Source organism: Perna viridis, chromosome 3 (genome assembly GCF_037379345.1).
Source record: "Perna viridis isolate PV_CMFRI_1.1 ecotype Kerala chromosome 3, ASM3737934v1, whole genome shotgun sequence".
NCBI classification, from domain to species: Eukaryota; Metazoa; Mollusca; class Bivalvia; order Mytilida; family Mytilidae; genus Perna; species Perna viridis.
The window spans coordinates 36186154-36212313 of NC_142447.1; the positions used below are offsets into that span (position 1 = coordinate 36186154).

Genomic DNA, 26160 nt, shown 5'->3' on the forward strand with positions numbered 1-26160 from the left:
TAAATACTTTCTTGTTAATATATAAAAGGTTTTTTTGTAAAACTACAAAAACTGTCACGTACCAGTAGTCTAAGATTCGTACTATCGTAATGAGAAGATTTTTAATAAGATTAATATTTTATTAGAATTTTAAACGGTTTAAAAGAATAAACAAACGTTGATGACCTAAAATAACCATTTGTATGAATAAATACATATGAAATGAACTAAATAGATATAACTATTTTGTAAAACATTTTGTAAAACAACGAATTCTTACATACAATAGACATATCTGGTTTGTCTTAATTGCTTAAAATATTTTGTTGCTGAATTGGTGGTATTGTCTGTAACAAAAATATCCCACAGCGGTGCGAGTTCGAGTCCCATTTGAGGAAACGACCAAAACTTTGATTCGTAAATTTGACAGTTCTAACATCGTTGGGAATTTTCAGACATGATAAAACATCTTTATGGCAGAAGCTACAATTGAACTTTGCATTATGAGTGGCAATAATTCATGTCAAAATAACGATACTAGCATCGAGATAGTTTTAACATGTATACGATGTTTTTGACAAGCACTATACTACTTGCTCAAAGTATTACATTGCAATTCAACTGACAAAAGTAAAGCATCATGATGGAAGTCAAAATATCTAAAGGTTTTATATTTATTTTGATACGCAGTTTAAGCTAAGTTATACGTCTCATTTGATTACACTCTCTTTACAAAGCAAGTTTTGACCCTGTCTCATCTTTAAACGGACTCGTGGATTTTTGGTTATTGGTTTCCACAGACTCTTTAAACAAGTTCGTGTTCAAGGTCAAGTTGAAGTCAAACATTTATTTCTTCCACTACCTTTGTCAACAAAAGTATAGATGCAATAGATTTGGCTAACATCCTCCGTCTCAAGAAACGTCACGAACAAAGTTCTGCCGTATTGAAAGACAAATCCTTACCGACTATTTCAAATTGCTATACCAAAACTTTACACTATATGTATAAAAGGATATTGCAGGACTTCCAGGCTAAACCACCTGACTGTTTTTTTTTCCAAAAAACTCTACATTCAAAAATGGTCTTTCCAGTTGCGTCATTACGGGAAATGTAAATATTATAGAAAACGTAAGGTCCTCGATAAAGGTCTAAGTACCGTGAACCACGCACCATAAATTGAAATTGAATGAATGGACGAATTCTTTATTGCAAAAGCATTAATTATGCTATGGCAAACAAGTCATATTTACACAATTTGGCAATAGCAAACTGCAGAGACAAGAACAAAAAATAATAATCATACAAGTATATATATATAGAATATATAAACAGTGTATAAGTTGCTCATTTACTTTAGTTTCTGTGTATGTTTTATTTTTGGTTATTTTTTGTTCTTTGTTGTGTGTCTATTTTCCCTATCCAGTCTTAATTCTTGCATTATATTCTTTTGATTTCCGATCGATTCTTAACCTATCTTACTCTTTCGACATGCATGCTTCATGTGGACATTCAGTCTTATTTCAATACAATGTTCTAAGAAAGATAATCCTATATTTTATTACGTAGTGTCAGCTATTCTTTTGAAATAAAAAATAGTATAAAAATATATCTTTCAATACCAAGTTGTGAAGAAAATGCAAAATTGTTACTTAATTTGAATGACCAAGTTACATTATGATGTGATTAAGATGATAAAAGAAACTTAAACGTCAAAGAAAGTTTTTATACAAAAAAACCTTCATTCATATCTTTGATTCGACTGCCAATATTTGATTTGATCCTTTAAGTAGAAGTATTCATAAAAATCAGACAGGAGGTAATTCACGCATGTCAAAAAACCCACCGAATTTACTCTTACTTCTTATTCAGAATCAATTACAGACCTCATAACCAGTCTTAGTTTTTCATTTAGATGTTGCACCTTTGAGATAACATATGTATCGACGGTGTATGAAATTTGCGCTTAGCAAGATATATCGTGTATGGTTTTCTCAAAAGTTCAAATATGAATACAGAAAACACTCTTGTTAAGTAAAAAGAGCGAAACAATGTTTGTTTGGTGGGTTTTTCTACACTATAAATCACCATTACATTAGGCACCATCTGAATTTTATATACACTGGTACTTAAATATTAAGTAAAATACATTATTTCAACCTAACATACATTTTCATACCGATTGTCTTACCTCCTAACGTGCCCCTCGCCTGAACGCCAAAAAGTTACTTAAGTCTTATAATATTCTAAACGCTCATGGCAACTCAAATCAAACTATTTGAAATTGATGACATCATAAAGAGTTAAGAATATTTTCTCAGGTACTGGACTGATTTGATCTTACATATCCGAAACTTTGCTTTAACGATGTATAAAGTTATTATCTCTACCGAAAATATACACTTTTAATTGTATTTCTGAAATCAATCAAGCTTCATTAGACAAACACATTAAACAAGTATGAGTGTTCAAGAGAATCAAGATTATAGCGAAAATCAAAGAATGTAATCCAGGGATTAAGACCACACATGGAAAACAGAACAAAGAACATGAAGTAACTAAAATAATATATACAAAGAAACAAAAGTAAATGAGCAAAACGGACTCCACTAATAACTGGGAGCATGGACTATGTGCACCGGTAGGGTAAGCGTCCTCTGCTTTTCTAGAAACACCCGCCGAGTTGCTCATAAAACGTCAAGTACGGGTTAGTCAAAAGAGAAAAGGAAAACTATGACAAGTTGAACAAATCAGTTTTCATGGCGCAGATGGATACACCATAACGATCCACGAGTTCATGATGACGACCATAAAACTTCTGTAGTGATGCCTTAGATTTTATATAAAATTCTGCGTAGTTTCGGCAAGCTCTGGCATAACGTATGAGTTGTGATATGAACACTCCATACGCAGGTGCTGAAGGGATGTTGCCACAGATGAAAGGAAAGTTGACAATTCTTAATGAAAAGCCATTACGTTTGTCGTAAAGTTTGGTCAATTGTTTTCTCTTACCATCGATTTCTAAGTGTAGGTCAAGATATGAGGCTGACTTCACAGTGTCTTTAGTATCCTTTTTTGGGGTAGATGCGATGTATCAAATCCCCGAAATTAGGATTGTTTAAAGATAATACGTCATCTATATAGCGGAAACTGAGATTGAAGGATCTAGCAAAACGATATTCTTCCTTTCAGATCAGATCTGCTATAAAGTCACCCTTTCCAAAATAAAGATTCTATAATAATTTAGTTTGTAGACAAGTTGCCAGTGAAAAACTTTGTCGAAAGCTGTCGCAAAATCCATTATTATATCAGTTTATGTATTTCTGATGTTTCCATTGTGGAGTTCTTTGACAAATATAAAAACTTTGGTTTCGCATGAGCGATAATTAAATTATCAGATATTGTGCTAAAGAGAGAGTAAATAAACCATGTTGCTGTGTTTGACTCTACATGTTTCAGAATGTGTGAGGTGACAAAGTATTCAATTAACTAGAAACAAATATAAGTTAATAAAATATGCCTGTAATTTATTGGTTTATGTTTATTTCTTTTTTTGTAGACGGGGCGACATTTGCATGTTTGAAGTCGCTAGGTGTATCTCCAGATACATGTGATATTGTAAATAGGAGACAGAGAATAGGTGATGCATATGCATATCTTTCAGAAGTTTTCCACATATGTTACCGGGGCCTGTTGCCTGATGAGGATTGATTTCATTTAGTAGTTTCTTGAGTCCAGTTGTCGTGATATTAAATTTGTTAATTATTGGGTGGGGACTAGTTCCTTTTTCTGGTACAGATTCGTAAAAAAAAAAACCGATTGAAACTGCTCGTTTAAAAGGTTCTTTATTGGCATCAGTCACAAGATTACAGTCTTTTTAGTGCAGTAATACCAGATTTGTCAGTTCTGATTGACTTATGTACTGGAATATTTTAGACTTGCAATAACTTAAGGTGGTTGTGTCTGGAATATTAACAGTAGATCACATTTGAGTTTGCCATAATATTCATGATAGTTTGTTTCTATGTTCTTTATGTACGGTTGCTTTGGTCTTCCTATATATTACTGTATTTACTGTTTTTCTTTTTCAAATATAACTTATTTTTCTTATTTATAAGCCTTCTTCGTTGGTCATTATCCATGGTAGTCTTTGTTTGCTATGTTGTACTTTAGATGGTATAAGCCAGCTAGATTTATTTTGAAGGATTCCCAGAGTGTGCTGATGTCTGATGAGTCAATGGTGGTAATTGTTTCTTTATGGATGTTAGCAACATCTGTTTTAATACCTTCCCAGTCTGCTTTATTGTATTCAAAGTCTTTTATGGGCGCTTCTCTTATTCTCTTGAGTCAAATGTCTGCCTCAGAACAGACAATGTCGTCGTTTCTTGACAATATATGTGGTCAGGTGGTAACTTTGTTGATACAAGTTCGGTTGATGATCATGATCAGATCTTAGATACAATCATTTCTACTTGGTGTATTCACTATCTGGTGGAGGTTTATGTTACTTATCGTGTCTAGCCATTCTAATGTAGTAGTAAATCTGGTATACTAAAGGAATGACTGTTATATTTTTTTCGGTCTATGGAAATAACTTCAATTACGTGGTGCACACAAATTAACCTGTGTAGCAAGTTATTTTTTAAGTGTGCACCATGGTTATTGAGGTTATTTCAAAAAGACAGAAAAAATATAACATTCTTTTAATTTAATTTTAAGGTCCAAGTTTAAGGAATAAAACAGCAAAAAAAGGTTGATAACGTCAAAGTCACCTTACAAATTTGGTCTGAAATGATGGTCAAAAGTTTTTATCCAATCAGACAGTGTGTTACATCTGAAATTATATTATCAGGTATTGTGCTAAAATCTGACCAATATATAGGGGCTTAGAATGAAGTCTCCAATTATGACGGTTGAATTTGATGTTGTTAATACAGTTTAACGATTGGTGTAGAAGAAAATACGAAAATTCTAAATCTGATAATGGAAAATATAATCAAAGTTGCTCTTTTTGAACATTAATTTTTATCTGAGCTATCTGCTGTCAACCTCATTAACACTTCTTTCATTCTACCCTCTTGTAAATCACATTACATGTGATACACTTCTTGAGACGTTTAGGTTTCCCGCATGCACAGTACGCTAAACGCTCACCAAACGCGAGATAAACGAACGTAGGTTATCGTACGTTTAAACGAACGCTCCTGTCGTGTGTTTAAACGAACGATAAACGAACGCTCCCAGCGTGCGTTTAAAGTCGCGATAAACGAACTCATAGCGTGCGTTTAAACGCACGACAGACGAACGATAAAATATAATAATATTAATATAATGACGAAAGAAAAAATAGAAAATTTAATTAATGAAAATATTTGAATTAATAATAGCAAATCATATAAAAATAACAGTTGAGTAAAGGAAATAATCGAAGTACAAAAATAAACAAACGCTTCTATCGTGCGTTTAAACGAACGCTGCTATCGTGCATTTAAATGAATGCTCCCAGCGTGCGTTTAAACGAACGCTTGCATCATGGGTTTAAACGAACGCTCCTTGCTCCTAGGTATATAGTTTTACTTTGGTATCATACGATTTAAGTTTCAGAAGATTTAAAACATTGAATCAAGTCACAAAATGTTTACCAATTCAAGGGACGACCATAGATTATTGATTTTTCAAGTATATAAAACGCGTGTAAAGATTGTCCACGGAACTTCTTTCCAAAGACAATCACAGGTAGACACCATTCCGAATCAAAGCTGATGTCCTATCGGAGGTCGCACAATCTGTTGGATAAAAGATATTTCTATAGCGTATTGAATATCTCAGCCTAACTAAGTTGGTACATCCGGTAGAAAAAATAACTGCATTTAAAATTGCTTATAGGGCTGGCTACCCAAGTGTAGAAATTAAAGTTAAAATACATGAACTGTATGAACCACGCAGACCTGTGTAGGTTTGGTATGTAAATTACTTGATAAAGATCCGTTAGTAGAATAGACTAATTTGCGTATAAATGTAGTTGGTTAAACCGTTACTAAAATAAGACTAGTGTTCTTTGGAATTATAACAATGAAATTGTGGTCATCACAAACAATCAACAATAGTTCTAAGAATTGTTTAAATTTGCTCCATTACCTTCTGTGTTAAGGTATCTTTAACTTAATTGTTTAACTGATGAAAAATAACATGTAGGCCTAAGAATTAATCCGAAAATTTGATTCATATTACTTAATATGTAAGCCCACACATCGTAATACACTTTTACACCAAATGACTTAAACAGTAATTTTAATTGCAGATGGTTTAAATTAAGGTGTTTTACTAGTCAAGATAGAATATCTCTAATTCAGATGTAAGTCGATTCAGAAAATTTAAATCAAATATTTTGGTGTTCTTTAAAATGTCAGTAATTTGATAATTTAAAAAAAAAAACACCTAAAATTTAAATGGTTTAATCACTGGCTTTAACCACACGGAGATGTGAATAGGATATTGAAAGATTTATTAAAAAATGAATTTTGATTTTAGGTAATTTTGGAAATTTAATACAAAATATATCTCATTTATTGTATTTTGGTTTGGCTTCATATCAAGTTGGCAATATTTTATTGATGTGTGCAGGTCGTGTTGTATCATGTCTCTGTAGGCCTGCATAAATAATGGTTTAGCTTCAGGTGATATCTTGATTGTAAAAGTATTTACTGTGGTCTCCGTTTAGATACTGCTATACAACTAATGAAACCTTTTCTTTTCCTCTGTTGTATGTCACAGAGTTTAGACAGTAAAACTGTAGCTATAAACGTAGATTTATACAACTTGCTTAACATGATCCAATGTTAATTAACATAGTTGCTCTTTCTGTTCTTTTTTCATCCGAAACTGATTGTTGTAACGTATGCGTATAATTTCAATCTGTAGTTTTGAGTAAAATTTAAAATTTAAAAAAAATTGATTTTCTGAACACGCTATAACTAAACTTTCACTGTGATAAACGTTACTTTTAGAATATTAATTTCAAAGACAACATACTTTTTAGGTGTCCTGTATTTGTGTGTGTGTGTGTGAGTGTGTGTGTTAGCGGATGTCCTACTTAAAAAAATTTGAATGAATATTAGTTTGACCATTTAAGTTTTCTTAATTTTGCAGCTCGATGAAACGATTTTAATAATGTTTTGTAATACTTCTTTAAAATGGAAGAAAAAGAAAACCCAAAACGTTTTTTTTTTATTTACCATTGTGTGGTTTACATTATGATCAATAGAAATAGAATGGTCTCAAAAAGAAGTTTCTCAAGAAGACAAGACTTCTTTAATAACAATTCATGAAAAATACTCAGTTGAAAGAAAATGTCTTCTTTCTTTGCCTTATTTTATAAACAGTATGCAAAGTCATTTATTAGATGGTCTATTTAAAGGGGGCTAAATTTACAAGACTGAGTATCTATTATTATCTATATCTGTACATCTTTCAGAGCTAGAGAGGAAATGGTAATGAGATAATATAATTGCTCAAATTGTCTTTGATGCTTAAGTATTACTCAAGCACCTAATTCAATTGTTCATAACCATTTTCCGAATTTCCCATTTGTAAATGAAAAATTACATGTCAAGTTGATAATTATAATGTTGACTTTCCACCTGCAAATTTGATTAAATCATGCATAATTTATAACCGTAACATTTTTCTCTAGGTGAAGTCTATTAGACAGGGTTGACTCATAGCTAGTGACCATGGCCTCTCCTTTGGAAAATAACATATATTAGAGATAGTTTTCATCATCATTGATGATTCTATTACACATACAAGGAAATCAAAATATTTATCCAAATTATAAACAATTTAGTGTTTACGTTAATTCTTAACTTTATACCCGTATATTTGTGGGGTAAACCTGTGTTTATATATGCTTCAATGATCGCGAGTCTCCAGTAATGTACGAAAAGTGTCATTTAAACAACTAGGAATGTTACATGTTTTAAAAATTGGTTAGAAGGGAAAACTTTTATTGCAAATGAGAAAAGATTTCTATCAATCATAACATTTACTTGTGTGTATTTGTAAATTGGATTTTTGCACAGTGAAAAAAAAACGAAGTAAGTATAGTACACTTATGTTTTTCAGTGGACTTAGCTCTTTCTGCTCTTTTTTCATCCGAAACTGATTGTTGTAACGTATGCGTATAATTTCAATCTGTAGTTTTGAGTGAAATTTAAAATTTAAAAAAAAATGATTTTCTGAACACGTTTTAACTAAAATTTCACTGTGATAAACGTTACTTTTAGAATATTAATTTCAAAGACAACATACTTTTTAGGTGTCCTGCATTTGTGTGTGTGTGTGTGTGTGTTAGCGGATGTCCTACTTAAAAAAATTGCGGGACAAACACTCGTGACCTGCTGGTAGTTAGGCAATATTCAGTTCCCAAAATTTAAGTATGACAGTAAAATATTATTTTAAAGGCTAAATTTCGTTGGAAAGGTAAATAGTTCAAATATCTGTTTAATTTGGTTTTTATACCGTCATTGTTGCTGTTACTCTTAACAATGTTAAGCAACTCTGTCACTGGTCGGTTCCACCTGCCTTGTGTCTAAATCAGAGGTGTATCTTACAATGTACCCGTTAACCTATAACATTTTTTTTTCTTTAATTTTCCAAACTATGCCAAATGTTTGTTATCTGGGGGGTTTTTTTGTATGTTTTTTTCTGTTTTTTGTTTGTTTGTTTGTTTTTTTTCTTTCTTGTTTTTGACAATTACTTATCAAATGAGTAGTATTATAACATTTTAATGCGAGTTTAAAGGATTGGCTATTGTGACGAAGTGATGAACGACTTTTTTTTAATCCTTTGCTTATTAGTACTAAGTATGGTAAACCCAAAACAGACAACCCATATGTTAAAGTTGTTCATTCAGTCAGTATGATATAATTGGTGGAAAGTGGGACTGCAAGGTATCTGTATCAGATATTACATGAGGCATGGAAAGTAAAATAGTTCACTAACAGCTGTTTAACGAACACTTAAGTCTCCATGGTTAATGTTCGATCTGATATTGAAGAGCGCGGGTCGAGAAATATGAAAACGATTTTCCTTGTATGTTTAGCGCATGAAAAATTATTGAACTCTTTTGCTGCTACAATCTCGGTAAATCATTTTGTGCCATTTTTTTCTTATATTCTGTAGTAAATTCATTTGATCAAGCAGGTTTTAACCTTTTTACTGCAGTTACCTAGTATGACATTTAATAGAGCGTGGGGATTCGGATATGGGGAGTCGTATTTTATACTTCAGTGATTCTCGTTCATGTCGCATGCTGTATGTCATGTTGCCAGTAAATCTCGTTTCAGTTGTTTTATAAATACATAACTTCGTGCATGGGATCCATTTTCTGTTCAATTTCTGTCTCGTCCCTTTATCTATTAAGAAAAAAAATAAGCATGACCGGAAAACATGCCGTAATATCTATTTTATTACTCATATTTAAAAGATTTTATTTAAGTTTTCAACTGTTTGACATTTTGAGTCCTATGTAAAAGATTAAAATAGTGTAAATCTGAAAATTGAAAAATTTATGGTGCGTAAAATAACCATTAAAGTTCAAATCACGAAAATAGTTTATGTACACATGAATAAGATTGATAATTGTACTTTTAATTGCTATAAGGTAGTAATATTGTTCTGAAAATTAATCATTCTCTCGAAGACAAGTCAAAAGGAGATATTTTAAGGGGACGGAAATTTGTTCAGCGTTAAAACTTCCTTAAACTTTTTAAAAAATAAGTATTCGGTTTTTACCATGATACAAGGAACCAATTCAATCATCAGTCACAGTTAAGTCATCTACAGTCAATAATAATACATGTTCAGATATGGTGTTGGTTCATTGAAACATTAGACAAATTCCAGAAGGTCAGAATATAACTCTACTTCTATTATTTAATTTCTACGAAGCGAATCGAAACAAACCAGATACATCCTATCTAATATGTTCAACATAGGAAACAAATGATTCTCCATTAAATCCTTATTTACGGAAGCTGATACATGAACATTGGAAACAGTATGAATTATAAATTTTAAATATATTCCTATTTAAAAATTAAATTATCAATAGTATATACCCTAGACATATGACGGTTTGTGACAATAGTTAGTCATGTTCTGTTCCCACATGACTATATATAAGGTATAACAGCTTCATCAGAAACGACAATCAGTACTACAACAATCTATAACATTGATTATATATGCCGTTCATTTAAAAACTGTTTTGAAATTTGTTCAGGATTATACCCGGCGCAAAGACCACTAAGCAAGTCAGTAGAGTTAACGATTATCTGCTGTTCGGGCAAATATGAAGGACCAAGCTCATCTCCTGTGGACTATCCTCATTGTTTATATTGGAATAGGGCCTGTCAATCCACAACTGATAACATCACAGTTGTATACTGACTTGTTCATCACAAACAATTATAACACCAACTTGTTACCGGTTTGTCAAAATGGTGGAAATGTGACGGTCAAACTGAACACAGCATTACGACAAGTTATGGACGTAGTGAGTTATCTTTCAATATCTTCTTTTGTTTTTCTTATATTGAAAACACCATATTCAATCTAACAATGACGGATGAGAAAATATAGTGAAGGATTTATACTTACTTGAAATATTTTTCGACACATTTTAAACGGAAATACCTTTAATATCGAATCTCAAAATCATTTATTTGGACAACATAAGTATTTATCATTTTGGGATATTTCATCATTGAACACGGGGAAAATAGGAAAATCTGTTGAAAAAAGAGATTTTTTTCTGAGTAAATCATACACATTTTACCCGCCGTTTAACAGCTTACACCATTGAATTTGTATGTGGTTAAACAAATATTAATGTACATCACATATTTAGACAAAAATATCCTTTTTTCAGAGGTATAGCACCCTAATCTCGAATGGTACGAGATGCCTTGCTATGTGTGTACTTGTTTAAAGCAGTTAACGAGTACTATACCATGCTTTTTAATTTTTTGACAAGACGTTTGGGTACGCCCCTGCTTTTTGAATATTTTTATATCAAATTTGAACTCTCCAATCACAAACATTAAATGTTAGTGATTGAAGAATTAAACATTAATTATAACATATACATTATAAGCATTTGGTTAAACCCTATATCATTTACCCTATTTCGCATGCCATATATCACACTCCTTGATTTTTTTCTTTTCACATCCGGTATAGCAGAGCCTACATAAGCTAGCGTAGTGCTTCATAGTAAATCGGGAATCGGTTAGTGGTCTGTGGAAGAGATTGATAAGATGCTTCATGACGATGTTCATTTGTGAAATAGCAATATAAAGAAACATTTTTTCAACACGAATTTTGTACTCTAATTACAATTAAAATCTTAATGTGCATTGAACCACGAAGGGTTTTCCGTGACGGGTGCGGTAAAACTCAATTAAATGAATCTGCTGAAACATTGAAAAAAGTTATACCCAAATGGCTTCACCTATTTTCATGCGCAGCCATCTATACCAACATTTGTCATTAAACCAAAAAAAATAAGCATTCCTTTGGGAAATACAAATCTAAAGAAATGAAATTGTGCTTTGTAAAACATCGATAAATAGTCTTGTATCATACATATGATGATGATTGAAGCCGAATACATTAACTTTAAGGTGTTGCCTGGCAAGTCCTCAAAACATTTGTTTCATTTTACAAATGAACATCGTCCTGTCCTCTTTTGTCTATCCCGGACCTTTATGGGCAGCTCGGCGGGTGTTTCCAAAAAAAAAACAGGATGCTTACCTTACCGGTGCACCTGCTCCATGCTCCCAGTTTTTAGTGGAATCCGGGTCACTCATTTCCTTTTGTTGCTTTGTACGTATTCTTTTGGTTAATTTTGTTCTTAGTTGTGTGTGTCTGTTTTCCATGTCAGGTCTTTGTCCCTGGATTGCATTCTTTTGGTTTCCGCTAGAATCTTGGTTCCCTTGATTACTGTTTGTAAAAACGGGAGGAAGGTTATTCAAACGTACATCCCTTACCAGATTAAAGATCACAATACCTGAATCATGGTTGAACTCATTATTACTTTGTACTTCAATATCGAAAGAAATATCGCAATAGTCATATTTTGTCAACAATAACAGGTCGTTCGACTAATCCACAGGGGCTTGCTCCCACTATATAATATGCAGCCCCGCTAGTGGGTCTCCATATTTAATAGTGGGAGCAAGCCCCTGTGCTCTAACCAATAACTATATGGGACACAATATCACTGAAACGAGTTGAAGTTTGCCTAAGATGCTAACAGAACACCTTGATCGTGGAAGCGGTCTTTTCCAACTGCTTATATATAGAACAATTACCAGCATTGTACACTGTATTGGTAAGTGTGAAATCTCGTCTAAAGTTATTATTTATGCATATTTCTTTTTACATTTATAGAATGAAAGAGAACAAATAGTTACAGTGAACATATGGTTCAGAATGGTAAGTAAAAGAATTCAATATAGAAAACAACGACGTGGAAAACTTTTATTTTCACTTTTAAGATCATGATTTTTAAATAAGATAATAATACATGTACACATATATTCCTTTACACATATACAAAATATGCATTTAACATGATGAAAAATTAGAACTACAAGAAAACTTGCACAATATCCATATTACACATGTAGTAACATTAAACTCAATTCCTCATAGTTAAAATTTCGGATCGTGAACTTGATACGAGTCCATTTGTAGCATAGTACACACTTTAGTGAATTCTTTTTATGATACTCCCCATCACGCGTTGACCGTTTTGACAAAGAAAATGACGAAAACACAGCTGTAAAATGTCATTAACATGCTTTTTCTTAGGTATAGATATTCAAAATGTAAACATTTTTTTTAAATCGAAATTATATACCAAGTCAATTCAATTTCGGATGAGAAACTCATGAAAAAGCCTTATAAAATAATGACAGAACTTTTTGCAGAAAAATCATAAGTCGATGGAACTATTTTTGTGAAAGCCCGAAGGGAAAAACACAAACGATCGCACGAAGTAGTGGGCTTTACAGATTTTAAATATGTATAATAATTTTTTTCTACTTCTGTTATTTAACTGTAACGTATGTTATAAAAATAAAGGGGGTGTTACTATATCTTCCTAACCATATATATATATATATATATATATATATATATATATATATGGTCTCACTAACCACTTCTAACGTTTCCATTACTTTACATGTTAAAAAAGTAATTTTCAAAGTCTCACTGTGAATTCCCAGGACAAATGACATCTTAAAGCTGCATACCGTTGCGAAGCTTGGAAAATAAGGCTTCCAAAAACATTATGCTAATGGTACGATCATAGTAGAAATTCTTCACAAAATTTACTTGAATAAATAATACTGAAAATCCACATTTTTACCTGTTCTGCTAACTGACAGCATGGAGGCAAATTACTCACACATGTAAACAATATTCATACACTTTTGTAGTTAATTACATATATGATTTTAAAGTACACATTCTCAGCTTTATTTTGACTACTTTTAATCATAATACACACAAATAATGCACTTACAATGCATATGTCTAGGTTCAGTGTGTTTTTGGTACTACATAGGGGGGGGGTGGCCATTTGACCCGGAAGTGGTTAGTGAGACCATATATCTTCATATAGTCCATAGATGCTTTTAACGTAAATAAGCATTGATGAAATCATTACTTTTGAAGTACGATAAATTTAATTTCAGAGATGGAATGACTGTCGCTTTGTATGGAATGCTTCAAACTACAATGGCATAACATATTTCAACGTCCCCTTTGAGGCAGTTTGGGTTCCTGACATCACTTTATATGACAGGTAAGTACACTTTAACTACGTTCTGTAATGTTGCCTAAGTTTTTAAGTGCTTTCGAAAGGTAATAAAACATGGAAATGGAACACCCGGAAATAGAATTCAAAAACATCGGGTTTTATTTGTCTGTGAAACTTTATATTTTGTTTGAATTGTATCTTTCACACACTCTATTATACTCTGAACAATGCTCCTTTCATCATTATGCAATATGCTAAATATGATGAATAGTCTTCGATAACTCTACATTTACTAATTTAACTATTGATGTGATAACAATGAAGTGTTCATTTATAAATAGGAGCTCCTTTATCGACAAAAAAATTAAATCAAGTTCTACTCCAGCAACTGCCCATCTGCACGTATCGTAAATATAAAAAAAAAGCTCTAATTTGGGTCCATTTTGTAAAGATGTTGAGACAAAGACGAATTTCAAAGCGCATTAAATTAATATCTTACAGTGCTGCTGACGAAGTGATGATGCCAGGGAGGGAGAATTATCGAGCCACCATAAAATCAGACGGTTCAGTATCTTATAACTTTCCAACAGTTCTTAAAAGTATCTGTCGGATCGATGTGACCTACTTCCCATTCGATACTCAGGTGTGCCGAATGACTTTCGGATCCTGGTCTCACCATGGTTTTGAACTTGATTTGTTCACAATTGGCGGAGCGACAAAAGGTACAATGAAGAAATCAAAAAGGAAATCAACAATTGAATCACGAATCAAGACGTAAATGTAGTCCAACTGCTCGACTATAAAACAGTAGTATAATATATATGGTTTCGCGAGAGAATGTGACCCTTGCGTAGAAAGTGGAGGTTTATAGAGTGTAGACTGCAATCCTATCAATAACAAAAAAGCACTAATGTGTAAAAAAGGATAAAAATATGCTCCATAGCTATTTCTAAACAATAAGATAGTTAAGTAATAAATACAAAATAGAAAATTATGATAATTACCTGAAGTCGCAAACTGAAAACAAATCAGTTTTCGGCTTGAATGCTTTAAACAGAAGAAATTCTACAAAATGGACCAAAAATAGATCCAAAACAAGATTTGCAAACTCAAGGTTTCAGAAACAGATTTTCTATGCAACAAAAATATACATTACAGGGAACTCGATCAGTTAAAATGTTTATACATAAAAAATAATAGGTGTTAGACTTTTTATTGTGTCATTTGTCAGTAGTATTTTTTATTTGTTTTGATTTCAGGAGATTTGGATAGTTACATTGAACATAACGAGTGGGAAGTTGCAGCTTTTCCTGTAGTCCGGAGTGTATTGCATTATAACTGTTGTCCGGAACCTTACCCAGATGTTACTTTCTATTTGACGTTAAAAAGGAAGTCGCAGTTTTATGTTTTGACCGTTTTATTCCCCTGTATTTTGACTGGTTCTGTTGCTGCTTTAGGGTTCGTATTACCACCCGAGTCAGGCGAGAAGGTTTCATTGGATGTTACTGTGCTACTGTCATTAGCTGTCTTTCTATTAATGGTGTCTGAACAACTTCCGGCATCTTCTGATACATTTCCATACATAGGTAAGAATGATATGTATAAAAAGTACAAAACAAAAATTCGCTGTTGATTCTTAGGTCATACATAGCTGATCAACTACAATAATAGCTTTTATCATTGCAAGTTAAAATATACTAGTTTATAAGGTTTTAAAAAAGAAGAATTTTACACCCCCTTCGAAGCCTGGGGTTTCATGTTATAAGTATCAGCATTCATCTATATAAACAACCTCTGGAGGTATCCAAACAGATTTCATTATTTCTGTTTACAGTTTTAACTATCAAATAATGTTGTTATCTTTTTGATAAGTTGTAGGTAAGTCCAACGGAATAATTATGCTTGAAATAATTTGAAATAAAATCTAAACTAAGTGCTTAATGCAGCTGCATGCCTTCCTATACATACGACTAAGACTAATTCGTTCACTTCTTTTCCAATTGCCGTGATATATTGATAGGCATTCCTATTGTTGCTTCCATTTTTTGTTTATAAATATAGAAGTTAGGCAATTAAAAATGATAAAATCAATCCCAGTACAATCATTGTTACTTCTAAAGAAATAGTGAAAAGATGACTCGTTAAACCTCTTGTTTAACACCTTTATTGGAGACAGACTATTTATAACAGTATGAACCCTTATTACGCGGAAAGTGTATTACCTATCTCTCCTTTGTTGGTTTTTATAACACTTTATAACGTGTAACAACACTAAACTTCAAACCAATAAGAGTAACATTAGTCCGAGGACGATATATTGTACAGTATTCTGTATGCTGATACTAATAGGATAAGACTTCAAAACATATCACGACTGTGATACCAGATCTTCGTTACTTCTCGTAAGATTAAAAAAAAATGTGACAGATTGTAGATATAGGCGTCGCCACCAATTTCAACATTGCTTGATAATTGTGTTGTACATACGATATTTTAACTGATACCTGACATTTTGCTTCGACTGACCTAATAGTTAGCTTTGAATGACCTTTGAAGTCAAAGCGACAATAAAACATAAGTTCCTACTACCAGTTAATCTCGGAGCTTCTTTGTCCGATAAACTCTTTTTGTATTTATGACATTAGGAAATCACTGGAGTTGAAGTAAAATCTCGAGTCCTCTTTTCGTGCACTTCATACTTGATATAACCAAGTCGAGTACACAATTACGATCACGTGATAATGCATAGACTACCAGTAACAGGTATTGGCGTGGTGTTTTAAAATGCCGATCGATTGGTCGCAGAAATGGATTTCATTTAGCTTGTATTTCTCTCCTGGACTCTGTGCTCATTAATTTTATGCTCAGGAATAAAGTAAAAACAACTTGATACAAAGTTATATATCAAAATTAACTTAATCTTAGCACTGATTCAAATTTATACATTTTCAACTGAACAGTTTGTGGTGAGTTTAATGCTTTTCCACCATTTGTTTTTTTTTCTGTGATTATTTTAAAGCGAAGTTAGTACAAGAATGTAGCCCTACATGTCATATATATGTTGTGCAGATAGTTTGTTAAATGTTTTAAGCTTTATGAGATGTCATGCACTTTACAAGTATAACGAACACCCAGGTTATAGTCGGGTGTCACCTTATTTCTAGCACATATATCAACTAAATCGAGAAACGCATACAACTGTTAAAAAGTTTTCAAGACATGAGAAAGTACTTGTTCTGAGAAGTTCAAACAAATTCTATGTTAAGCTTGCTTTTTAAAACCTAGTGGAGCAAAACGCACGTGAAACCTAATAGAGCAAACTATTTGTAGCACTTATTGGAGCAATCTTTTTGTAGCACCTAGTAGAGCACTGAATTTGTAACATATAGTAGAGTATATTATTTGTAATAATACCTAAATGAGCCAGTCTTTCTTTGTTACACCAACATTTGTAACTGCATTATCATTATCCTTATTTCGTATAGAAACCGTCTTGTCAAAGCATGCAGAGCACATTATCCTTATTTCGTATAGAAACCGTCTTGTCAAAGCATGCAGAGCACATTATCAAGAATATACGTTTTGATATTTTAGAGCGACGAATTTTTCATCTCATCTGTACTTTTGATACACTTTAGACTAAAAAGCGCTTGTAAATATTTTAACATTTATAATGAAATTAACACTGTAATTGATCCATTCAACTCACCATGGAACGGCGTGAAAATGTATAAATTAAATATTCATCACTTTAAGTGGTACATGTATGATTGAGTATCTTAGTCAACAGAGGCTAGTTGATCGATAGTAGAATAGAACAAAACAGACGAGGAATGGAAATTAACATACTTACAAAATAAAATATCCTAGAAAGTGTTTTAAAACAATTCTGCACATCACAAGTAATTTTCCGTTTTCTGTTTCCCCATTTAAGTAATACGCTAATTTTAAGAAGTTGCATTTGGTATTGAAAATGATGGCCGATATATGTATAGATTTTAAATAATGTTAATATATTCATTTTAATTTAAACTATACCGTATATGAATGGTTCATCTACATGTATGTATTTTGTTTCTATTTTCCAGGAATGTATTTTGCATCATCAATGACTCTAGTAGCTCTTTCCTGCTTTATGACAGTTATGGTTCTAAATATCCACTTCCGGGGAAATAACGGACGAAAGGTTCCACGATGGGTTAAATATATTGTTGTAGATAAGTTAGGGTTTTTCGTTTGTAGCCGTAAAAATACCGAAAGATTCTATCGGTCACACAACTCTGCTAAACGTAACAGTACTAAAATCAACCCAGAAAAAGGTTTTGAGGTACGTAAATTACAATGTTATGGAGGTAGAGAAGACAATATTTTTTTTCATCAAAAACTACAATCTTAAAAGTATCTGGTCAAGTCAAGGACTGACAAGTAGACAAGTTATGCACATCATCCTGTATGTTTTACTATTGTAATACTCTATTAGTTATGTGAATGTAACATTTAGATAAACCTTATCCAAATGACAACATGCAGTGACGGGTCCAGAGTAGGAACCCCCTATTTTGTTGAAAAAAAAATCGACAATTTCGTGGAGAATTTAAGCAAAAATGAGTACATTTTAAACATTTCTTGAAGAGTTATAATTATGGTGTTTCATGTTTTATTGATTCTATTTTAGACGAAAGGGTTAACTGTATTTCATAAGGTAATCAGAAAATATCATGTACCCTACAGATATGAAATTCTTGTATTATCTGTATTATTTTTAAGGAGATAAAAATAGGAAATGGTAACCTTCATAAAGGAGAAGCGGAAGCAAATGGTGGTAGACATATCGTTATGAACAGGTCAACAAAAGATTTGTTATTACAAAGTAGGGATCCAATACCAGGTTTACTGAGGGAACAATCAGTAGTTCTCAGTAAACTGGAGAAAAATGCTGATAAAGAGATAGAAGAGAATGACAATCTGGCAGAATGGCATGAAGTAGCATTCATTATGGACAGGATATTTTTGTTCTTCTATGTTTTTGCAACACTTCTTACATCGATTATATTCTTGGCCAAAATGACAAGTGACTCACAGTGATCAAAAATCGGAACATTTAATTGTTATGAAGTTTGAAGTAACTGCAATGAAAGCTTAGTTGACTGGCTTGCTTAGCCATTAACTATCGTATCAATGCAAAAACATTCATTGAAAGATTCATAGATGATGATGCTCAAGGATTTATTTTATGATTCTCATCTTCATTGTGCCTTTGACTTGTGATGCAAAGTATCGAAAATTTGAACTGTTTTCGACATAAGATATAATAAGATTTTAAGCCTTGTTAAACGTTGGTATATAGGAGAATAACCTTGGAATTGGATAATTCGCAAAATTGTATCTTCACTGAAATGTCGATTACATTGATGCTACACACTTATATGCGATACAAATGGCATTCAGAAACTTGCTAAAGCAATTGAGTACTGGTATATCATGTGTGTTAGTTAAATACCACAAATACCATAATGTACAAAGTATTATCGATTTTTACCATACAATCGTCGTAAGGGTCATCTCAGGGTTTTTTTCACTTTCCATTTTCTCTTATGTCTCTAAATTATCGAAATTATACTCGCATGTATTATCACGCAACTGTAAGATGATGTATCATTTTATTCCAAAGTTACTGATCGTGACATGAAGGGTGGAAAGCATCCGATCTAATTTCCTGATCACTTGTAACTTTTTAAATCTTGGAAACCGTAAGTACAGCATCGGCAGTACATTTTGTTTTTAGAATCCCACAGAGAGTGCAAAACAAAAAATATCGGATACCCATCGATTAAATTCCTAGTTCTCTGAAAAAAGTTCCACTTGAGAAGATTGAAAACTTATCTGATGGTTTCCAAGATTTTCTAGTCTTACATTTTCTGGCGGTGTTTGATTTTTTTTTCCTAACTTTCAAAATACTAATTAATCCAGAATGCCTTGGCTGCCGCCAATACTTTGTATTAACAAAACGCCATAAAACGTTTTATTGTAAGTCTTTTTATTTAATTTTATCCTTGGCTAAAATTAAGAATATCCCTGTCTTATAAGTGAGAATAACATACAATATGCACAACGACTACATTGCCATCGTAGAGATACATGTAGTTACAGGTAAATAAGTTGGCCTGTTTTGTACAATTATTGTAAAACGCAACATTCCAGCGTGTTTGTTTCAAAAGTATCTTTCTATCAGGTTGTTAAGAATTACTGAACTAAAAATATATGTACAGTACCTATAGAAAAAAAAAGACATGAAACATTTTTTTAAATTTTCACTCTTAACCTTACGAGCAGCTATTTTCTTAAGTGTTAGCGAGACTGATTCAGAATATGTACGAAGTCCAGAAATGTAATATTTTTCACGGATAGCGAGAATATTTTACACAAAGGTAAGAGTGGGGTGAATAAATGCACAGAAGTTCAGCTTTGAATAATACAATCGGATCGATATTTTCCGAAGCGGATTAAGTTCTTGAACATCAAGTGGAACAGCGGAGAAATATGTGTAAGTATCATAGAAACTTTCCCGATCTTTAAACAAAGTCAACGAATATATATTACATGTATGTGACAGGAAAAAGAGAAAGGTAGTGTAGATATTCAATATAAAATTTCCATTTATTGATCGTGATTAATAGTGTGATTTTTTTTCTTGCTGCGTTCTACCGAAAGTGTTCATGTTTGACTGATATGAATAACTGAATCATTATGGTGCAACTTGTAATAACATTATGTATATATAGAACATGAAATAACAGCCAGATTATGATACACTGACCTATCATTCAGAATTACCTATCGCCAAAAAAATTAGAGAATATTATCATTTAATCGTTTCAGATAAATGTTTAAATTTGTCAGTTGGTTTAAAGAAAATTTTGGCGAAGTCTAATAAAAATTTCGCATCTGTCTTGTACTTAGTAACACAGGCATGCATCACCAAAGAACAGTCGGTGAATTTGTAAATGGTGGCCAACGTCTGGAAATACTCATATGACTGTGGGAACTCGGAGTAACGTTCACATTCAATAAGTTCAATGTTTCTCGTCTTCAATACACCCAGAGTCGCACATTTTACATATTTTCAGTGTAATGTTTCTAAAGCGACCTTGTTCAGCACCGTTTCATTGCTAATGCAAATCTTTGCGGTCTACTTAATAATTTTGGCACATACGGCCCAACACAGAATCTTGACTTCAAAAGCTGGTATGTTCGAGTATGTCGAAGTTTCGGTATATTGTTTTATCCCTTAAACGTCCTTTCACAATGACAAAAGTGATAACTATCAGTTGATGTACAAACATGTTGCTGTTTAAGTTCAATTTTTGTTCGCTATAATGGTTTTTGTCCTCAAAGTCATCCTAACGACAACACAATGGACATGTGTGGTTTCCTTAAGTAATATCTTGCCATCAACCAGTTTCTGTTGACGAATAATTACTAAACGTCCTAATCTAATTCTACAAAAAAGGAAACATAATTGTGTCAGTATCATCTAATTCTCAACATAGTTGGCTAACATTTAACATGGAATGGAGTCGACAGTCAAGAACTTTTGAAGAATTTCAATAACCATATATTCGTCATTTGTGTGTTTTCTGTCCGTTTCTATTTTGTAGTTGTATTCTGTTTCATTTTATATTTTCTGAAGATTGTATGTGCGTTTTCTCTCGGTTTCTATTATGTCGCTTCTGCCTGCGTTGTCTCCGCTTTGTCCTGTTGTCCCTAAATGTCTTTATCGCATAATACCGTTGGTACCGTGATTTACTGATATTTCACAAGTTCAATGAACATTATGGGTATACAATATACTCCTTCTCCATACCTGTTGTAATGGACATTATGGATATACAATATTCTCCTTCTCCATACCTGTTGTAATGGACATTATGGGTATACAATATACTCCTTCACCATACCTGTTGTAATGGACATTATGGATATACAATATACTCCTTCTCCATACCCGTTGTAATGGACATTATGGGTATACAATATACTCCTTCACCATACCTGTTGTAATGGACATTATGGGTATACAATATTCTCCTTCTCCATACCTGTTGTAATGGACATTATGGGTATACAATATACTCCTTCTCCATACCTGTTGTAATGGACATTATGGGTATACAATATTCTCCTTCTCGCAGGTGTTTCTAGAAAAGCAGAGGACGCTTACCCTACCGATGCACCTGGTCCATGCTCCCAGTTTTTAGTGGAATTTGTGTTGCTCATTTTTATGGTTTACACCATATGATAATCACGTGGCACATTTGCCTGTGTATGTTTTGAATTTATTTTCAGTCACGTGGACATGTTGATTTAAATTTTAAAAAAAAATGTGTGCCCCTCCTTCCCAAGTGAAATGTTTTTGCTTGTAAAAAAATCCCTTGTAGTTAAATTTATGGAAGAAGTTTGAATGAGTCTGACGGATCAATTATAGGCGATGTGCCTTCTTACTAACTGATTTGATCCCCACCATCATTGGATCAATTAAGAACACATTTTTGTGGGGAACAAACAGACAGGCAGTACAATAATATTCAATTAGAAGGGTGAGCGTGAAATAAAAAGAAAAACGATTTAAAAGAAAACAAATTCAAGAAATAAAAACAAAATAAACTGACACTGTAATAACAAACAAGATATAGAACCCATATTTAAACATAGTCCATAAAAACTGGGGGATAATTAAAGTACATTCTTAAAATCTTGGCTGTAAATTATAGTTCTACCAACCAACAATCAAAAATAGTCTTGATAACAGAATTACAGTCGGTTTGACAATGTAAACATTTCATGCAGGATTTAAAAGTCATCTGATTTACACAATTCAAATTCCAGGAAACCATCGTAAAGAAATTTCTAAATAATTCATTTCAAGAAACAATTTTCAGTGCATTTCGTCAGTATTGGCTCTTCAGAGTCTGCAAAATAAATAATAAAACTAGTGTACTAAAATGATATATTGTTTTATAACAAATGAATGTGTAAACGTTGGGACCATCAATGGGTTCACACCATCTATTTCCATATGTTGTAGTTTTGTGTTATAAATTCCCCATACACCCAGTGTCAATTGAATTAGTAATATTATACATGGAATAAACAAATAATATTTGGAAATGTATACATGATATATCCATATAGTTAAAATATAATTTGGATTATATGTTTGAATTTAGTTCAAAATGTACTTCAATTTAATTGATAGAAAATATTACTCTGGTATAATAAGGAACATACCTCTGTATTGATCTGTGTCAGATGGTTATCGTGAATAAACAACATATGATCACTCGTGTCAAGAACGCATTAAGATTTAATCGTACAAAAAATCGTAGAAAAAAGATTGTTTCAAAGGCAAATTTATGAAGTACACAATACTAAATTTATACCTCATATCACAAATATATTCGACCTTGTATGGTTTCAGAGGAGTTGCGGCTCAAAGATATTAGTCTCTTCCTTTAGTAGTATAGATAGATTGGTCGGCGATGAATTTCACTACCAATATGTATGTACAAATGTTGTACACCAACTACGTGTGAAATTTATACCAACCTACTACCATAGCAATCCTTCTCCGTCGAAGTTGCAGGGCATGTTGTCGTTAGGTAATTGTCACTGTTCTAAATAACATTTCCTTATTTATTGACAACACTGGCGAACATTTTACTTGAGTGGACATTATTAAACTAAATGTATTAAATGCATTTAAAAGTTCCTGTAGGCCTGTAGCGGACTCTGCCATCAGGTCAGTTTCGTCGGCGTACAAGAGGATATTAAAAAGTTTCAGAAAAAATATCTAATTTGTCGTTAAGGCAACTTGAAATAGTATCTAGTCCTGATAAATTTGCATTTTCCAGAAATGTTTCCAATCATTCAGATGAAGTGAAAAAAGAAAAGGTGAGAGGTTTTCACCTTGTCTGACACCCATATCACATTGGAAATAATCAGACTTGTCAATGTTATATACACTACAAAATTTTACATTTGTACACATATTCAGAATAACATTATACATTTTATCATTTATAAAACCGTTATTTCCTTGTTCATTATTCGACGGTGTATTTAGTGCTTTGAAAAATTCAAAAAGCTCTCCAATAGAAATATTTGGCTGTTTTTTTTCTCTCCCTTTGTTTAATAGTTTCCAGTATTCTTTTGGGTCTTATGTTTTCAATTTTTCAAACTTCTGTCTCATGTGTGAGCGGTTCGTTTTACTGCATGTATCTAGAGTCTTTTATATTTTTTCAAGAACTTTGGCTTTAAAGGAACGGGACGGTCGATTTTTTTTAAATTTCGTTTAAGTTTGCTATAGTTTTGACGCGCATCTCTATTCAGTACTTACCATGGTTTGTGTGTGTCTAAAGGTGATTTATGGACCTTAAAATTCTGAATTAAGTGTTGATAATAAAGCCCATCATTGATAGAAAGGGCCTGTGGTAAACTGGGAGAAAAAAAATCATTTTTCAGTGGCGGATACTCCTTTTTCCGAGGAAACCCGGCTAGCATACCTCCTTTTCAACGTGTCTGGAACTCCTTTGTATTAAGCTCAAAAAGCGTATACATTAGTTATTTTTTTTATATTTAGTGGAAATCAATGCAACAAATCCCCATGAGTCAATTAAGGTGTACATTCAATGTAATTATGTTATTTCGGAGATTTTGGTAAGTCGACTATGTATTAAAAATGTCTCGCAAAAATATCCATGTTAAGGAAATTTTAATTTTCATTAAGTAGTCAAATATAATTTAGAGAAGATATATTTTACATATAAAATGCCTTCTTGCAACTGAATATACATGTGAAGTGTGGGATTATTGCGGTCAATCAAAATTATGTAGCATGTATTGTTCTTGACCTTTCTATATAGTATGAAAAATGTTCAGCCAAAACTTGTATTTAAAAACATTAAATCTGAAGGATTAAATACTGATAGCCTGGAGACGTATGTTAACGGAATACTAAGAACAATTGGATTAGAGTTTAGTGTAGTTAGCGCTCAGCAGATCGGTAATCCGAATAACGGAAGAGTAAACAATACACAACGTCCGAAACCAGTTCTTGTAACTTTCGCAGATGAAAATCAACGTGTCGATGTCCTTAAGAACAAACGAAAACTAAAAGACATAAATGATTACAAAAATATCTACATAGAAACAGATCGTACACGACAAGAACGCATCAAAGACTCTAATATGAGACAGATAATCAAATCAATTCCAGAACTTCAATTTCGAGGCGGGCGTGTAACCGTGAAGCAAAATTAACAGTTAAGCCAGTCAAATAGTAACAATGCCGAATTAAGACTGGCTTGTTGGAATTGTAATGGTTGGTATGTGACACGACAAAACGATGATAGTAGGGAATTACGAGAAAGTATTTTAACGGCATTAAACTACGATATAGTTGGACTTTGCGAAAGTCACTTGAGAAATGATCAGACTATTAATTTGGAAGGTTATCATTGTACTGGAAACAATAGAAAACAAATTTCGAACAACGCATGGTGTGGTAGTGGAGGTATTGGTTTTTTAATTAAAAACTTGCTATATGACAATTTTGAAGTAAACATTCTAGACGATAGTAGAGATGACATTTTATGGATTTATTTAAAAAACAAAGATGACCCAGAGCTAACTTTATATTTATGCGTGTGTACAACCCGAGCGATCGAGTAGAGGTAACATTGCTCAAGAATTCTATGACTGTCTTTTATCTCAGATGTATCTTTATAGTACATGTTGTCCGATTTTCATTTGCGGTGATTTCAATGGACGAGTTGGAAATCTCCAAGATTTTAATGATTCATTAGACTATTTGCCAAAACGTATTCCTATTGACAAAACAAGAAACGCATTTGGTGACTATTTGCTAGACTTTTTGAAGGACTCTAACTGCTGTATGCTAAACGGACGTGGGGATTACTCGAAAGACAATTTTACGTTTGTTTCACCCATCGGGAAATCAGTAGTTGACTATATGATTGTCCCATATACAGTACTTCCGAATGTTTGTAACTTTGAAGTAAAACTGATTTCGTCTCTGATAATTGAAAATGGTTTTCAACTTTCGACGAATGCACGATTACCGGATCACTCTATACTTACCTGTTCATTTAGAATCTCAGAATATGATCAACTCAACAAGAACATATTAGATACAACCGAAAACGTCACTGATACTACGAATATAAAATATCAATCAACACGTAAATATAATGTTTCAAACATACCGCAAGACTTATTTACCAGTGAACGATGCATGCGATGTCTCGAAAATTTTATCGACTCTTTACTC

The 26160-nt window shown here is 32.6% G+C and overlaps 1 protein-coding gene across 2 annotated transcripts; it reads left to right on the plus strand.

Annotated features, from left to right (window-relative positions):
* The first annotated feature begins 7862 nt into the window (after nt 1-7862).
* On the plus strand, nt 7863-20759 carry LOC148622078 (neuronal acetylcholine receptor subunit alpha-9-like). 2 transcript variants are annotated; one of them, XM_088571597.1, is made up of 8 exons: nt 7863-8073; nt 10263-10535; nt 12434-12478; nt 13747-13856; nt 14313-14533; nt 15071-15397; nt 17900-18138; nt 18579-20759. In XM_088571597.1, the coding sequence occupies exons 2-8, from the start codon at nt 10332-10334 to the stop codon at nt 18894-18896; spliced, it is 1464 nt and encodes a 487-aa protein (XP_088427723.1). In that variant the 5' UTR covers nt 7863-8073; nt 10263-10331; the 3' UTR covers nt 18897-20759. The 2 variants fall into 2 exon arrangements, with proteins under 2 accessions (XP_088427723.1, XP_088427724.1); XM_088571598.1 differs by lacking the exon at nt 7863-8073 and adding an exon at nt 9763-9886.
* The last annotated feature ends 5401 nt before the right edge of the window (nt 20760-26160 follow it).

Coding starts and splice junctions, on each gene's coding strand:
- LOC148622078 (XM_088571597.1), top strand. CDS start 10,332: ATGAAGGACCAAGCTCATCTCCTGTGGACTATCCTCATTGTTTATATT. Junction 14,534..15,070: donor AATTGGCGGAGCGACAAAAG/GTACAATGAAGA, acceptor TTTTGATTTCAG/GAGATTTGGATAGTTACATT. Junction 15,398..17,899: donor TGATACATTTCCATACATAG/GTAAGAATGATA, acceptor TCTATTTTCCAG/GAATGTATTTTGCATCATCA.